Source organism: Lygodium microphyllum, chromosome 13 (assembly GCF_053477565.2).
Source record: "Lygodium microphyllum isolate KBCC chromosome 13, Lygodium_microphyllum_v1.1.10, whole genome shotgun sequence".
NCBI classification, from domain to species: domain Eukaryota; kingdom Viridiplantae; phylum Streptophyta; class Polypodiopsida; order Schizaeales; family Lygodiaceae; genus Lygodium; species Lygodium microphyllum.
Genome location: NC_141147.1, coordinates 75,977,793 through 75,996,363, shown reverse-complemented (window position 1 = coordinate 75,996,363; position 18,571 = coordinate 75,977,793). Strand labels below are relative to the sequence as shown.

General features: G+C 40.0%; 1 protein-coding gene across 1 annotated transcript; it reads right to left on the bottom strand.

Moving 5' to 3' along the window:
- Nucleotides 1-3,154: 3,154 nt before the first annotated feature.
- On the bottom strand, nucleotides 3,155-18,245 carry IIL1 (isopropyl malate isomerase large subunit 1). The gene is made up of 15 exons (XM_087691317.1): nucleotides 18,033-18,245; nucleotides 17,126-17,290; nucleotides 7,124-7,294; nucleotides 6,846-6,998; nucleotides 6,659-6,727; nucleotides 6,343-6,459; nucleotides 5,893-5,967; nucleotides 5,656-5,733; nucleotides 5,470-5,565; nucleotides 5,283-5,332; nucleotides 5,136-5,190; nucleotides 4,817-4,948; nucleotides 4,609-4,656; nucleotides 3,791-3,949; nucleotides 3,155-3,704 (listed from the first exon to the last, which is right to left on the bottom strand). The coding sequence occupies exons 1-15, from the start codon at nucleotides 18,123-18,125 to the stop codon at nucleotides 3,567-3,569; spliced, it is 1,599 nt and encodes a 532-aa protein (XP_087547443.1). The 5' UTR covers nucleotides 18,126-18,245; the 3' UTR covers nucleotides 3,155-3,566.
- Nucleotides 18,246-18,571: the final 326 nt, after the last annotated feature.

Here is an 18,571-nt window from a genome sequence, read left to right as displayed (position 1 = left end):
TTTATGGTCCAAGTCCAAGGTGAGAGTGTCTATACATACATGTGTGCACGTGCACAATATTTTATTGTTATCCATAACATTGCCCACAAACATTAGGTGAGATACAAGAATGATATACATGTTTCTATAGTGAACTATGTAAGTTTTGCATAAGCCTAGCAATTCAATTAATATTGAATTAGTTTCATTTACAAGTACTAGAAAGAAGCTAGATATAATAAGTTTATTTCTGTAAATAACTACCAATTGGTAGATACATACTTTAGATATTGGAATATTTTCCTTCTATTTTATGAAACTCAAGAAAGTACAATATTTATCACTTGTCTTTGTTTCTCCTTACGCCCCAAAATTAAAATGTGAGCAAGCACGTATTCAAAAATAATTCATGTCTATGAGCTTTAACCCAACTTGTTGCCTCTAAAGATGTTTGTAACTCTCTCATCTTAACATTTTATAAAGATGATGTGCACCAAAAACATAGCAACATATATGCCATCCATCATGTAAATTAGGTTGAATAGGATCCATACAAAATAAAGAGCACATAATGAATACCCCTCTCTTGTCTACTCAAACTTGCATGTATAACAATTTTTTCACACACTAGAAATCTTTTGATCTAACTATAGAATTACATTTTCTCAAGAATAACCAAGTACAAGAAATTTTTTAACCCTTGAACAACACAAAAGCTTTTTGAACAAAGGAAATCAAAATTGCATTAAACTTGAAGCAAGAATCTTAGCAATTCTTCTTTGTTCATTAAATAGACTAAATAGATTTCTATTACAATTGTGAATCTAAGTATGATTATATATAATGTGTTTCCATCCCAAGCTTGTAGGTTCCTGCATGGATTAATAAAGTACAGAGCAAAAGATGTACCAAGCCCCTTCATATTTATATACCATATTATAATTGGCCGACCCATACATCAATCTTGTTCAACTTCATGATTACACTCCAACAAACTTCAAAGTCACATGGATTTCACATACAACACTTGAACATTAGATCCATGGATTTCCACTTGAACATTAGATCCATGGATTTCACATACAACACTTAAACATTAGATCCATGGATTTCCACACATTAACTTAATGGTTGCATGGTCTACAATATGAAAGCAATTTCAATCATTGGAGTCTAATATTAGCACTTCCAAGTACAACCCTCATAATGATATTCTCAATAATTAGCAATGAGAATCATAATCATGCTTATCATAATGATTCTTTGAATCGTCCATCTAAAGGTGTACATTCATAAAATCTTTGGTACACATTTTCTCAACCTCCTCACCAAACATGTCCACCATGCATTCTGTTTTTCAAAAATCCTCCTCAAATTTTTTTTAGTCAAACATTTCATGCTTATCATAATCATTCCTTGAATCATCCATCTACAGGTGTACATTTAGGGCATCACTATAGCCTCATATCCTTGTAGTATTGTAATGTTAGGACCCACCTTAAGAGTTAACCAGGAGGGTGTTGCTCATGCAACAATGTTGCACGGGGGGTCCATTAGGGTTTACCATATGGTACCTGTAAGGGAGAGGGGTTATTTAAGGGAAGGTACATTTTATAAGGTAAGGTCCTATAAATAGGAGGTAGATAAGCGTTTCCACAACCACTTGTGGACCATGTAAGTAGAGATGTAATGTTGCAAATGTAAGTAGAGATGTAACTTTGCAAATGCCCACACTATGGCTAAATGTTCTCTTTTTGGTGTAGAATAGTTTCTCTGTGCCTTTCTCAACCCTATGTTTACGTAGCACATAGTGCACTAAGCTTGATCTTGCTATTGTAAACACGCTGCTCCCAACCCTTGATCTGAAACATTAGTGTGTGAAGCAAAAAGAGCTTTGTAAAATTTTGACAATGTAATAAAAAAGATTGATTGGTGAATTCTTTCATTTTTTCAAATGCTTCATTCTATTGTCCATCTATATTTCTCTCCTTTCATTAGAAGCCTTCTTAGTAGAAATGTCATTGTAGCTAGAATTTGGTATAAATTTGAGTAAACTAGCCAAACCCAAGAATCTTTGGAGTTGTTTTATTGTTGTTGGTGCTACATAATTTTTATTGCCCCAATATCTCTATTGCATCCACTTTTATGCCACTAGTTGAAATCTTTGGTACACATTTTCTCAACCTCCTCACCGAACAAGTCCACCATGCATTCTGTTTTTCAAAAATCCTCCTCACAATTTCTTAAGTCTAAAACATTTCTACCAAGCAAATGTATAGAAACAGCTCCCCAGTTATCTTTGGAAGGGCATACATTACACATGTACATACTCTTAACAATGGAATAAAGTTGGAAACCTTGGGAGTGCATACACAAGACCTTCCAAATTATTTGGAGAGTGTTTACCACACACAACACATTGACAAGTTTTGAGTTGAGGCCTTTTGGATGTTACAAAGACTAAACATTTCAGATTTTCTACCATGAGCCACACCACCTTTTTAAGCTTCTGATTCAATGCAACACCAAAAATTCTCATTGGGATTTTGAGAGGTCTTCAAGATGAACTTACAAAAAGTCACTCGTGTATTTACATTTACCTATTCTCGAGAAAATGTAATATGCATTCTTCACTAACAAATTAAAATTTACTAGCAATTCAAAATGCTTACCGAGCCTCCCGGTGCCCTCACTCAAGACTCTTGTGAGGACCCCTCTTCATCCCATATTGCAGGATAACTCAGTTAGGCAATTTGGAAATATTTTTAGGGTTGAGACTCTGAGAATTTTGAATTGCTACTAAAATTTCAATTTGTTACAAGATGGAATCCCGCAACCGGGGGGCATACCAATAAGGGGCAGCCCAGTTGCTTGGGCATGTGCACGGGTTATGCCAGGTCTGAGGATTGAATCCCACAACTGGGCAGCTCTGCGGTGTGCTTACCTCCAGGTGAAATGTGGGATAATCCTGTTGAATAATCTCCGCCAAAATGCAACTAAAAGCACATTACAAGAAAAGATCCAAAGTGAGATAGGAAGATAGCCTTCTCTATTAATTGCATCTACTATGGAGCTGGAATATGGAACAATGCCAATATCAAAATAATGAAATAGAGCTCTTTGACCAGACCACATTATGCACAGCAAGAAGAAGATATGCACACTACAGATAAAGATTTGCAATTCATACCATGTTGCTGTCTTACTACACATGGTATACATGGGGCTACCCACTCATGCTTGCTCTACAATGGGAGACATCATTGTCCTTCAGAGATACATTGAATGTAATTCCTCTGACTTGCTTGCATGGGAAGAACAAGGTACATTACAAGTACATGTGCGCGAACTACCAAAATGCAAAAACCAGAAGTTTGTATGTTGACTATATCCTACTATAGCAGCAGTACCTGCTCATAAGTTTCCCCCATACAAAAATCAGAAAGAAAAAACAGGACGTGCAGGAACTGCACTCACTGCAAAACTGTGATCCCAAGCATCAAAGTACAACAGAGCCGTTGGCCAAACATCAACTTGGCCACTGATTGCCTCAATTTTGTAACCTTTCCCTCAAAGAGTGTTTCTACCTACAAAAAATCCCTAGGATCTGTCACAAATCCTGTCAAAGCAGAAGCCGCAGCAGTGTAAGGCGAAGCTAGATATACTTGAGACTCCTTATGGCCCATTCTGCCAGGGAAATTCCTGTTTGTAGTGGACACACAGACCTGCAACACCACAAAAAAATATATCAGTGTTGGAGAAATTACCAAGCTATGGGATGATGCAAATCCACATATAGTGCAATCCGAACCTCGGGGTCATTCATACGTGCATATGTGTCCCTGGGACCACCTAAACAAGCTGCACATGATGGACTGGTTGGAGTGTTGCAGCCTGCTGCCTCAAATATTTCAGCACAAGTTTTGCCATCAGCACCAGGCACTGGCTGAGTGTACACATCAACCCAGACCTTTGAAGGGGGAAAAATAATCATGTCAGCTATCCTTGTGTAAACATTACAACAAATTCATAAACACACTATAACCATCCAAATGCTTAAGCTCCCTTGAGGAATAGAAAGTTTCATGTTGTGTATATACACGAAAGAATGTGAACAGTAGTGCTTGCAGATGGCAGGAAAAAGTTCCTTACTTGCATGCTTTAAATTAGTAAAAGCATTTACTAGAACTATGGGCATTGGGGCATGCTATTCAGACAGAAGTGCATTACTCTGTGAAAACACAGCACAGTGACAAGACCACAGTTAACACCACAGCAGCATGCCAAAACTTTTGGGTGACATTCAATAAGGACTGGGGTTCTTCAGAATACAAATGCGACCTCAACTCCATATACCAGAAAATTTGCTACATGACCAGCATTGTCTAGGTCAACAGCTTTTAATAAGCTGCAAGGATTTTTTGGCCTTTTCATCTTGACTCAATACTACTGGAGGGTATTGCAAGAAACCAGAACTAGTGCTACATGACCAGCGTTGTCTACATAAACATATTTTAAGTAGAGAATATATTTGCCAGTTTATCTCCAGTAAGAACTACTTGAGGGTGTTCACAACAACAACAAACAGTGAAAATTTTTCCTAGGAAATGGTAAGAGACTAGTGTGTACCTTCTGTGTAGCAGGAACGAGAAAGGTTGGCACCTTCACCTTCTGGCCCTAATTTGGAAAAACCATCAAGGAGGTTAGAGATACACAAGCAAGCCAATCTGCCAGATGATAGAACCTTCAAAAACATTTTGCACAAAAGCCTCCAGACACAACCAGCTTTGCTACAGCAGCCTTTATTGATTTAAGACAATAGAATGAAGAGACATACAGAAGTGTGTAACAGCTTGGCTGCAGAAATAAAATCCTCAATTTTCCCACCAGTGCATGAACCAATGTACACCCTGTCAATCTTCACACTGGTACATTCTCTTGCAAGAGCACGGTTGTCTGGAGAATGTGGCTGCAAAAGTTTAGAAGTGAATTGGTAAGTTTGGCTTAATCCTGATAGAACTGTTTTCAAACCCTGTCTCATTAAGCCAAACACAGTTTTGACTATTTCCCAAGTTTCACAAGAATTATACAGTGATCCTAGGCATTAGCTTCTTCATGTAGTCCACACACCATCTCTAGAGGTCCCAGTTAGATACCTTTGCAACAACAGGCTCCAGTTTAGAGACATCGAATCTGTATTCAGCAGCAAACCTAGAAACAAGGACAAGCACAAATTGTAGTGAAGTACATGAACTACTGAACAAACGTCTGAAAGTCAAATAACTTAGCCCCCATGTCCACACCTGGCAGACTCATCTGTATATACTGGCTCGAAAGGTTTGGTAGCTTTTCCCTGTAACATCAAGGATGAGATGAGATGACTTCCTTCTGTCTAACCAAGAGATGGACAAACAATCTTAAAATCCCCACTTCCGAAGTAGCAACAGCTGTTTCTTAAACATAAGATTTCTCTTAGCTTCTGAAACAGACCTCAAGGTACTTGAATGTCACAGCATCAGCAGCAATGACACCATTTTTTCCTCCAGCTTCTACAACCATATTACAAAGAGTCATACGATCTTCCATCTGCACAGAAACAATGGAGGAAAAAAACAAAAATGATCGTCCCTGTTCTCTCAAAAAGATTCTGTTCCTCAAAAGCACCGAGTAATATACCGTCATGCTCTCAACAACAGAACCAGTAAACTCCATAGCCTTATATGTAGCCCCTGAAACCGTGATTTCTCCAATTATCTGTTAGACATTCAAGATCAAGATGAATTGAGCAGCAATATAAAGAAGGTACTGTAATGAGTACACAACAACAGTTATATGTGTATCGGTTAAATTAATAAATTGTCTCTTGCAATATCATGGTGCCCAGCAAACATATTAAAACTGCATCAAGTCTACCTGGAGAATCAAATCTTTGGCCTGCAAATAGCTGGGCATTTCTCCATCCAGGACAAATCTTAGGGTTGGAGGCACCTGATATACAATCAGAATCAGACAGCACCCTCTGGCTTAAGCTTGAAGCAGATTTCTTTTAAACAGATCCACAACTGCCTTTGTGCACACAATTCACATCAATATGCTGTACTTATAATGCTTGGAACCAGATTGCATGCCACATTTACATCTCAGACATCACAATGTTCAAAGGAAACCACATTGTCCTATCGTTCATGTGATTACTGTTCCCATAAATTGTTTCAAAAGAAAACTATGCCCTGCATTAGCGATTGCATGCACTCAAAATGTCTGAGTGCTATCTCTACAAGCTTGGAACCGGATAGCATGTAACATTTACATCTCACACATACAGAGCTGGGGGTAACTAAGCAGTCCTCCTTGGATTAGTACCTTTATAAGAAGCTTTCCTGTCCCCATTATAAATCCTGCATCAGTGTTCCCAATACCAGTTGCAAACTGCCCAAATGCACCTGCAGTGCAAGTATGGGAGTCCGTGCCAAAAAGAACCTGGAGAACAAAATCCAAGAAGAAACATACCATTCTTACACCTGTGACTGTAGAAAGATGACAATCGGTGTAGAAAGATGACAATCGGTGGGGGAAAAAAAAAAAGATGACCCACTACCAGTGCCTGACATGCATCATGGTTCAGACTCATAAGCACATTCCAATTGTAGCTGATGGAAAATGGAAAATAGATACTAACCTCACCAGGTCGACAATGGCCCTCCTGTGCAAGTGCTACATGGCAAACTCCCTTATAATCGGGATTTGCCTGCAGTTTCATAACAGAACAAAACAAATTGTGCAACCAACAGGAAGGTTAAATTCTCAGACAAAATAAGCTGCTTGATTACAGTGACCAGAAACCATTAGCATTGAGTAGAAACAACCTTGAAGTTACTTCGATCTGTAATGTCATAATAATACTTAATGTTCTGCTCATGAGCAAAGTCCCTTAGGATATCCACATTGCGGTTCGCTCTTTCATCTTCTGTAAAAATGTAATGGTCTGGAATGATAACGATCTTTTCCTTATCCCAAACCTGTGTTACAAATCTCATTGATCAATCCCCCTTGTGGAGCATACAAGATCCCAATGCATCAAACAGAGAGCTCAAGTTAAAAGCACAGCATGAATCACACCAGCTGCACCATATCCCTGACTTACTTTTGCATCAGTACCAAATTCTTTCTTGAAGATTCCAATGGTTCCAGGTCCACATACATCATGAGTCATCAAAATGTCAGTGTTGACCCAAACATTTTCTCCAGGAGACAAGCTACTTTTCTCTGAGGCTCGGGCAAGGATTTTCTCTGTCATTGTCATGGAATGCTTGACCTTCACATTTTCAGATTCCAAAAACAAATTCAGGATAGGGATACTCTCTACAGCAACCCTACAAGCTTTTGCCAACACAACTTTCTGTTGCACTTGAAAATGTAATGAAGCAAACGTAACAAAACCTGAGATCAAGCTACCAGATCAAAGGCCATGCCATTAATGGACAAAGGAGAAAAAGAACATTCAAGATACTGAGTTGACTTGTAAATATAAGCATTTTAACAGCCAGAAGATTTTCAACACTGGGCATTTAGAACTAGGGATACAATCTGAACTACCTTCATTGAACATTCAAATGGATCCCATTGGCATGGGCTCATGATCACCGTACCCTTTTTAAAGCTCCAACTTGTACCAAATTCCCATTCAATTAGACACAACTTACAAGTGAGTGAGAGCAACAGCCAGTCTTTAGTTTTTGCTCCGATTCAAGTGGTTTTGATCACCAAAACATCATGACTAAATAGAGAAAGTACTTATATCCTTCGTATAATATTTGTATATAATATTCCCTTTTTTTTCCCTTTGAAATATTAAAAGACAAATAGAGTAATGCATTAGAGTTGGACCATTGACAAGTGGTCACAAGGTACAAAGGATACACATAGTGGGTCAAAACGAAGACAATATACACGTTTGACCCAATCGGGCACAATTAACCAAAATTCAAGCATACCAAGGTCAACCTCACACAAAGAAATAACTATTTCCTTCAAGTGTTGATTCACCAAAACAAACAAATTTTTCATAATGTGCACATGTAGAGTAGAAGTTTAGAATGCAAATACCTTTGCACATAGAAAATCTCATAATGAAGAGTTAATAATGTTTTTGAAATGTGCCTAGAAAGATCTTTCATACAATACCCATATGTTAGCAGAGTATGCCAGCTCATGTGTGAGTCTGAGCATGTATTGTCAGCTGGGCACGTTATGTAGATATTTTAGGCATTTTTATTGTGTAGCATTTTATGCTTTATGGCATTTATTGCAGCCAGTCGGCCAGCATTAAATGCTGGCTGACCTGACATATTTTATGGCATTATTCATGCCTATATATTCTGGGCTCCTCCTCCTCAGTCAGTCAATTCACCACTTGGAGGTCCCGTGGAGGGAGGAGCCGGTGCTAGTGCCCACACAGCCAGTGACTCACTGTTGTATGCAACAATCTTGTGTCTGATATATGGATTCCATTTCCCAAGCATACATCTGAGTTCTCATCTGTATTGTGTTCTTTCCCTTTCTCTTTTGTATTGTGTTTCAGCAGTTTATTACAGCATATGTTTACACTTCCATTGCTGCTCCACTTCTGACACCATATTGGAGGGTCCCTAAATTTTAGAAAAGATACATCTGAGTTCTCATCTGTATTGTGTTCTTTCCCTTTCTCTTTTGTATTGTGTTTCAGCAGTTTATTACAGCATATGTTTACACTTCCATTGCTGCTCCACTTCTGACACCATATTGGAGGGTCCCTAAATTTTAGAAAAAATTCATATGGGGATCCTGAATTATAGAGCCTCAAAGCTTACATACACCAACACTAAAGAATAAGAAGGATGTTTTTGACAAGCTTAGTCTTAGTAGTTTGCACTAAGCCTCATCCTTTCTACTCTTAGCAAATTTCAACCAAATATGAAAAGCCCAAAAGAGGACCTCATGAAGCTTCCAAGATCCTATTCGCAGTCATGTTTGTCATGCATTGTCATCTCCTACCTATGAGCTGCAATCTACATCAAATCGTGACATAAGAAACTCTAACATGTCTGTCATGTGCTTTTACAAAGGACGCAGCTCATTCTAGAGAGTGCATTTCTTTCTCAATCGGTTTAGATGTGTTCACACACTGCATTTCTCAGGTTTACAAGTCAGTTTCCAGCCCCTACAAGTGTGCGACTAACCCTGGTCATGTCAGCATTTCTGGCCATTTTTGGCCCCAATTAGGCAGGTCGGACTGATGCAATTGGCCATTTCTGCCCCTAGATTGGCAGGTCAGTCAATTTAGCTGATTTTCAGTTATTTATAGCTGAGGGGTGGCCTGAGCAGATTCTTTCATTCTTTTGGCCCCGTACATTCAGATTACTTCGTTCTTTTCCGTCTCCAACAAGGACTGCTGGCTGCACACTCCGTCTCCATCACTGTCTCCATCTCCATCTCCATCACCATCACCGTCACTATCTCTGTCATCCATAGTAGCAATAGAACGGGAATGGGAACACGGGGTCCTAAGGGATCGGGAACGAAGCCCCAAGGGAAATGGGAACGTAAGGGGAACCACTTGTACTATATATATGATTTATATATTTCAAACTATTCATTTATATATTTCATAAAAGCTCTTTGAAAAACACATGCACAATTCGCAAAACATGATTGTCTTTTTCATAGATGAAAGGATGGTTACATTGAAATGGCACATACCTTATAAGATCCAAAATAGATGATAATCTAGGATTATACTACATAAAAGAGTCAAGAAGCATCATGATTCGAGTAACAAGTATAGTTGACAAAATATGGCAGCTTGGAATTTGAAATTCTCTCAAAGTAACCATTTTATTATACATGGCTACCACTAGCAGCAAGACTATCATCCACATTGTCTAAGAAAACCATATCATCATCAAAATCAGCATTTGCAAGTTCCAAAGCATCATGACCATCGGCCATATGTGTGGGCATAGGTGTCTCCCCATCCTCATCATTAGAGGACTCTTCTTCATCAAGAGCTATAAACTTTTCTGCCTTGAGGGAAGCCACAGTAGCCACATCTGCAAGCAAGCGCAAGTTTGCACCGGCAAATATCAAGTCATTCACTTGTTTTGTCCCAAACCTATTCCGCTTTTTAGATGCAACATGCCCAAATACACTCCATAGTTGCTCAATGGGAGAGGAGCTTGCACCTTGAGACAAAATCCGCACTGCCAATGTTTGAAGCTCAGGTGTATGTGCCCCATAATCTTCCCACCACAAGGCAACCCCAATCTTAAACCAATCTACTTGTGCATCAACTGACCCAAACCTTCCTAACTTGTTTCTATAAAAACCAAGCTGATCTTTCACCAATCTTCTCTTAGTATCAATGGGAATTAACCTAGAAAGCACTATGTCCCAACCTTGCATTACCTCTTCACCCTTCTCTAGACCACACCCTTGGAACTCTCGATCTAATACATATGCTGCTACATACATAGGTGAGTGATAAGCATTCCATCTTGCCTCACATAAATCTCAGACTTCTTGATACTTTGCACCATCCAAAGTTCAAACCAAGCTGTCCTAGCTTCTCAATCATGCGATCCGCCCCGTCATAGACCTTTCCAATGCATATGCAAGCTCTCGTCCATCTGCAATTCGCATCAAGTGCATGATTGGCTTCATGACAATATTGATGCTTTTTAATTCATTCCAAAATGCATGATCTTGTATTATATTCTCCACTGCTATACCAACCCTTGATCTAGAAGTAGCCCATCCCATCCACTCGTTACTTACCACCAATTACTTCAAGGGTAAGCTTACCTTCTCAAGTCTCTATGTCATAAGAAAGTTATAGTTAAAGCGTGTCTCAAAGTACTTTAAGAGATCTTTTTTAGGTAATCTCATGTGGAACTCACTAAGAATGAACTGATGACTTTGGATGAAACTGATTATATCCTTTTACCCTTTTGGATGAAGGAATCAATCCATGACAAGCTACCAATGTCTTTCAAATAATTGCTCAAACAAAGAGCAAAGCATGGGCTGAATGTGATATGCGGATATCTCTCCTCAAGTCTCATACTTGCTGCCCTATTTGTTGCATTACCATCAACAATAAACTAGATTACATTTTCAGCTCCAACTTTTTCAACACCTTCTGTCCAGTCTTCCACCAGCTGATCTGCACTTTTTCCCGTTCTTGAGGCATCATGTGAGGAAATGAATTGCATCTATCTCAAGAATAAGCAACCACGTATCTTGGGAATAAGCAACCATCCCATGGAGGGACCATTTTTTAGTATCACTCCACCCATCCGCTATCAAAGAGACATCATTCTTCACCCAATTTTCTTGCACAATTGCCAAAGCACATTCAATTGCATCCTTTTCCTTTTGCAACAAAGTCAAACGCAGTGTCTCGTATGATGGACGCTTACAGGTTGGACCATACTTTGCAATCTCTTGCACCATCTCAAGGAAGTACGGAGATCTTATAACATTGAATGCAATGTGATCATGGTAGAAAAACCTTGCCACAGCTGCATCCACCCTTTCCTTTTTATTACGAGGATCCCAAGCTGTTCCCAAGGTTAGTTGCTTGCTGCATTTTCCATGATGAGATTGTGAGGATGCAAAAGTTCCAAGTCCCCTATGCATGGCTCCATCACCCATGACTATATCATTAGCTTGTCCACTAAAAAAAGAGGCATCAATTGCTTGCTTTTAACTTGCACATGTTTTGTCTTCTTCACTTGGGTACTTTGCCAAGAGCTGCATTCGCATTTCGGGTGTGGTATTTGGGTAGAAATACATTTGGGCTCGGATATCAGCATGACATAAGTGTTGCTTCACACGATTGGATCCTCCTATTTTCAATTGCTCACACCTTTTGCATTTCCATTTCTTTGCACCTCCCTCTAATGCATAATGGTCCACTTTCTCAACCTCGTCCCATCACCTAGGTTGAGATCGCTTATTGCTCAAATGCTTTGATCCCAAGGAAGCCATGACTTCTACAAATTCAAGAATCAAAAGCATTAGTCGACCCTCCATGAGACTCAGCCTGTTTTGAGAGAGAGAAAGAGACTACTGTGAAAACATAGCTATTTTAGAGAGAAAGAGAGAGAGAGCTGTAATTAGTAAAAGAAAAGGCTGATAGCTGTAAACAATAAAATTTAAGGCTCGAGCTTGTTTTGAGAGAGAGAATGCTGTAAAAACAGAGCTAAGATAGAGAGAGAGAGAGAGAGAGAGAGAGCTGTAATTAGTTATGCAATGATTTGTGAAGGCTATTTTAGAGAGAGGTACTCTGTGAGAGTCTAGAAAGAGAGCATGCTATATTACAGGTTGTAGCCAAACAAAGAGAGAGAGAGAGGGAGGAAAGAGTTTCAACTTTATGCTCAATGTTGCAGCCTGTTTTGAAATGGGGAGAGAGAGAGAGAGAGAGAGAGAGAGGAGACTGCAATCCAACAATCAATTTTCTCTTACCTATAGGGTGAAACGAATGCACCTAAGTTGCAGCATACGACGCCCTGCTCCCAACAATCCAACAGTTTGCATGCCAATCGCCACAGTCTAGACACCTCGTGGGTCACTTTTGGCAGTCCCAACAACACTCCTCACTTTTTCAACGTTTCCCTTTGGGAAACAACAACATCCACATTCCCTTTCATGTTCCCCTTCACATTTCCCCAGTTGTTCCCCCTTCACCAGCATTCCCCCATGTTCCCCTTCACGCTCCCCTGACCGTTCCCCCTTCACAAGCATTCCCCAATTTCTTTGGCATTTTTTTGGTATGGAAAGCATCCCCATGTTCCGAAGGGGGTGGAACGGCATTCCCTTACCACTATGCTATCAACAAGCCAAGGTCCATCTGAGATGAGATATCCACTGAAGAGGGCTCCTCTAAATCATGCATTGACTTAGGGGTAATGCTATCATTCCCCAAAGGGGAACATTGAAAAAGTGATTATGGGTGCTATTGGGATTGCCGAAAGTGACCCACGAGGTGTCTAGACTGTGGCGATTGGCATGCAAACTGTTGGACTGTCAGGAGCAGGGCATCATGTGCTGCAACTCACGTGGATTTGTCAGAGAAAATTGTCTATTGGACTCCTCTCTCTCTCTCTCTCTCTCTCTCTCTCTCTCTCTTTCCATTTCAAAATAGGCTGCAACATTCAACATAAAGTTGACACTCTTTCCTCTCTCTCTCTCTCTCTCTTTGTTTGGCTACAACCTGTAATATAGCATACTCTCTCTTTCTAGATTCTCACACAGTACCCCTCTCTAAAACAGCTTTCCCAAATCACTGCTCGTAACTAATCACAACTCTCTCTTCTCTATCTTAACTCTGTTTTTATAGCACGCACGCGCATGCGCGCACACACACACACACACTCTCTCTCTCTCTCTCTCTCTCTCTCTCTCTCTCTCTCTCTCTCTCTCTCTCAAAACAAGTTGAGTCTCATGGAGGATCGACTAATGCTTTCAATTCTTGAATTTGTAAAAGTCGTGGCTTCCTCGAGATCAAAGCATTTGGGCAATAAACAATCTCAACCTAGTTGGTGGGACGAGGTTGAGAAAGTGGACCGTTATGAATCAAAGGGAGGTGCAAATAAATGGAAATGCAAAAGGTGTGAGCAATTGAAAACGGGAGGATCCAATCGTGTGAAGCAACACTTATGTCATGTTGACATCAGAGCCCAAATAATTTTTTGCCCAAATACCGCACCCAAAATGCGAAGGTGGCACCGTGGCTCTTGGCAAAGTACCCAAGTGAAGAAGACAAAGCTCGTACAAGGAAAAAGCAAGCAATTGATGCCTCTTTTTTTAGTGGACAAGCTAATGATATAGTCATGGGTGATGGAGCCATGCATGGGGGACTTGGAGCTTTTACATCCTTACAATCCCATCATGGAAAATGCAGTAAGCAACAAACCTTGGGAACAGCTTGGGATCCTCATAAAAAGGACAGGGTGGATGCAAATATGGCAAGATTTTTCTACCATGATCATGTTGCATTTAGTATTATAAGATCTCCCTACTTCCTTGAGATGGTCCAAGAGATTGCAAAGTATGGTCCAACCTATACACTTCATCATACGAGACACTGCGTACCACTTTGTTGCAAAAGGAAAAGAATGCAATTCAATGTATTTCCGCAACTATGCAAGAAAGTTGGGTGAAGAATGGTGTCTCTTTGATAGCGGATGGGTGAAGTGATACTCAAAAATCGTCCATCCATAGGATGGTTGCTTATTCCCGAGATAGATGCAATTCATTTCCTCACATGATGCCTCAAATACGAGAAAAAGTAGAGATCAGCTTGTGGAGGACAGGACGAAAGGTGTTGAAAAAGTTGGGGCTAAAAATGTAATCCAATTTATTGCTAATGGTGAGGTAACAAATAGTGCAGCAAGTATGAGACTTGAGGAGAGATACCCGCACATCACATTCAACTTGTGCTTTGCTCATTGTTTGAGCAATTTGTTGAAAGACATTGGTAGCTTGTCATGGATTGATCCTTTCATTAGTGAGTTCCATAGGAGATCACTAAATGCCATTAATGTTAGGCAATTCCCTGCATTCAATTTTGAAAGTCCTACATGTTCCAAACGAGGGCTTTTCACTCCTATCCATTTATGGCCTTACTAGACTTGGTACCCAGGTCATCTTCACCGAGCAAGCTATGTTTATTAAGAATTCTTCTTCCAAAGTTATTTTAATGGCATGTTAGTACTTGTACACCTCCCATTCCACAGATTATTTCCGATCCCCCATCCTCTTCTCTATTGGTTTCCTTATTACCCCCATTCCTTTCAAAGAGGGATAATCTCGATAATGGGGTTGTAGATTCCATGGCCCCCTATGTTTTCGAGGGGGATTCCCAAGATCATGAAGAGCTTCTTCATCAGCGGTCTACATTGACGACCTTCATTGTCATTGGCACTCTTATTGTCACCCTCTAATCCACATCTTCTTCCGCCTTCAACCCCATCCAAGACCTGAAAGGGGTTATTAGCCCTTACATGTCTATCATGCGCTTTGACGGAGGAGGCCACTTATACTAGAACATGCATTTCTTTCTCAATCAATTTAGATTTGTTCACATTGTGCGTTTCTCAGGTTTACCAATCAATTTCCAACCCCTGCCACTATGCAACTAACACACAATGGTGATGTCAACATTGCACCTACCACGTTGGCATTTTCCTTGCTGCCGAGGACCATTGCACTTGGCCATTTTCAGCCTCAAATTGGTAAGTCGAGCAGTTTAGCTAATTTTCAGCTATTTATAGCTAAGGGGTGAGCCGAGCAGATTCATTCATTCTTTCGACAAGTACATGTACATTCAAATTGCTGCATTCTTCTCCATCTCTAGCGAGGACTGTTGGCTGCACAGTCTCTATCACTATCACTATATCTGTCATCATTGGGGGTGGTGTTATCATTATTCAACCTGATCCAATGCCCTCACTATGGCCTTGGGTTGCATGTATGGACTAATCAAACCTCATTGTACTTAGCCTTTTTCTTTGTTTAGAGCATATCATTCTTCTCTTTTTGCTTTCTCTTCTTCTCTCCTTTTCTCCCCGCGTTTGTTGTTCTCTTCTGTTGCACACTCTCACAATTTCCCTCCACTTGTCCCACTCCATGACATGTTGTTGGACACTTGTCTTGTACTTCTTCCCTTTTTCTCTTTACAATTGAATCTACTTCTCCCTATATTAAAAGCTCTCTCACTCTATGCTCTCATTCTACATCAAGTTCCTGTGTCATGTAAACTTACATACAATGATTGAAGATCATCCCACATATGGTCAAAGCCATCTCCCCCTTTATCTTTGATCTCATCATCAAAATCACTCAATTTTCCTATTCTTACTTTGTTGTCTTTGAATCATATCTGTAAATGTACATTGAGCACCTCTTTTAAAACAATTTGACTTTTCTTCAACTTTGAGATAGTAAAGAAACTATGTTTATTAGCTACTTGATAACCATGAGAAAAGGCTCATTTTCCTTCTACTCATCAACTCACAAAACACTAGTTGATTTGATATATTTTGAACACATGCATATGAGCATATGTACATTTGTACATCTTTAGCATGCTATGTCAAAGTGCCTAATATTTCTCCCTACTCTCAAGTTGATGTGACTAAGCTCAGCCCTAATTCAACTTGGGTTGAGCAAAAACACATTCCTTCCACTTTGCGATTGTGATGAAAATGAAGCTACCTAACTACTTATAACCATTTTAAAAAACTGATTTTTCCTCCTCTCAAGTTGATAAAAAACTAGTGGACTTCATGCATATTAAACGTATGCATATGAGCACGTGTGCATGTATACATTCTTTCCATGCTCTTTGAGAGCGAGTACTACTACTACTCACTCTCAAGTTCATGTGGCTAAGCTCATCCCTAAGGACTTGAATTGAGCAAAACAAGATTCATTCAAGGAGGTCATCTATTTTCAACCCTCAACTTGTCTCCATCTCTTTTATTCATGCCAAAAATCATTTCTAAACAGTTGTCATCTTCAACCTAAATCATTCAATGTTTCAACACCGCAAAACATTTTGTCAAAAAATTAGTGAATGTTCTAACCGTTGCGCACACTACCTTCCCCGCGCATAAAAACATCCATAAATGCATAAAAGCTTTAGGCTAGATGGCTCCCATGGCTTGGCTCATGCAAAACTTGTACATTGCTTATTTTGACCCAACTGACTGTCCCAATGTATGTAGCCCTAGAAACATCCAACCTGCTAGCAATACACATCATTTTACACACCACTGCAGGAAAGAAAAGGCATGCCAATTGCCCAATCCACACAGTCCTCTCATAAACACACAAACCAGAAATCAACCAGAAAGTAATACACTGTTATTGACACTTGCCTTTAAGTCCAAAGATGATTGTCAAAGTGACTTAATAAGCATGCTACCAAACGAGGTGGCAGGACAGACAAATGCATCAATGGTGAATCAGTTGCAACTTGTTGTCAATGTGATGCTTTGCAAAGCCATATTCTACTACATGTAAACTACATACAATACAATACACAACACCATTTTCTAGTTAGAGCATTGTTACAAAAGAACAAAAGAACTTGGATACTCACCACCCCTGTTGTTGCAGGAGATCTGTCCTGAGTCGTCGGAGGGGTAGCAATTGCCTGAATGCGGAGGGTGCATTTCCCGGAAGATACTCTTCCACTGATCAGCTTACAAGCCAAGTTCCCTCCTCCAAAATAAGAAGACGTGGAGCAAGAGTGCATTGCCTCTCCCTGCACCCAATATGCCATTAGTGGAAACATCCAGCAAAAAGAAAATCAATAAAGAGATATTAAAACAGGACAAGAAAACCGCACAAGAAGCATGCCGCAACAGCAGCATGGAGAGGAATGGAGCGCTAGCTCCATTGAAGCCTTCCATGACAAATCTTAAGATTGTGAAAGACGAACATAGTAAGTTATAGACGAATTCCCAGTACAATTTCCATTGAAATACAACAACAGCATGAGCTTTAGCAAGGGAGGAACTGCATAGCTAGCTAGGTGCCGCTGGAGGCAGGGGGCTGCCACCCTGGGGTGGGCTCCGACGGCCCCTGTCCCTAATCATGCCTAGCTAGGTATGAGATTCCTCCCAAGAGGAAGCTCATGATGTGGAACACTTTAGGGAAAAGAGCCCCTTTTCCCATAATTAAGCCTAAATTTGAAGGGATGCCCAATGTTCCTATGACAGCTCCACTTTTTCGGGATACCTTCCATTTATCTGGATTAAGCCTCAAACTATCTAGATACCCAAGTATGGTGTACATCGTATGGGTGAAAACTGACAGACCAAATCTTGAGAGCACATGTCATTTGACAAGCACAAACCTTTTTTACTTGTTTTGATAGGGAAAATAGCCAATAGGAGGCACGACAGTCATCTAATTTGGACCTCCTTCCCCAATGGGAAGTGTCAAAACAGAAACTCCTCTGTGAAAGAAATGCACAGATCGACAGAGAAGACACACAATATCACCTTAGACGATTGAGAAAAGGACGCATTAGAAGTAGCAGCAGCAGGCGGGGTAGGGCAAATGGAGGCAGCCATGGCCGTGGATGCTGTGGCCATTTCGAGGAGACGAAGGTTTGCTCCCTGAGAGAGAGAGACGCACACACACGGAAACAGAAAGGAGGTTCGTAAGCGTGAGCCAGCCTAGATTTTTCTCACTTTAGGACTGGGAGTCGAGACCCTTTCAATGACGCATCGCCTTCTATCCCTCATAATATTAACCTTTATCTTAATTCCTTAATTCTTTTGTGTGCGAAAATAGTAGATAATTCCCATTTTTACTAAACTTTGTTTTTGTCTTTTGTTGGGAAATGCTTAAATTGTTGTAATTTTTATTGGAATAAGAGAGTTCTTTATATGCATTTGGGACTTTTCCTTTTTTGAGATTTGTTTTTCAAACTTTTTTTTCTTTTTGAAAATGCAAAACAATTGAATTAAAGAATAAAAGTGAAGAGTTATAGCATATGAACATGTAGCAACGAGTAAGCTAGCTTTGAGGATTCGCC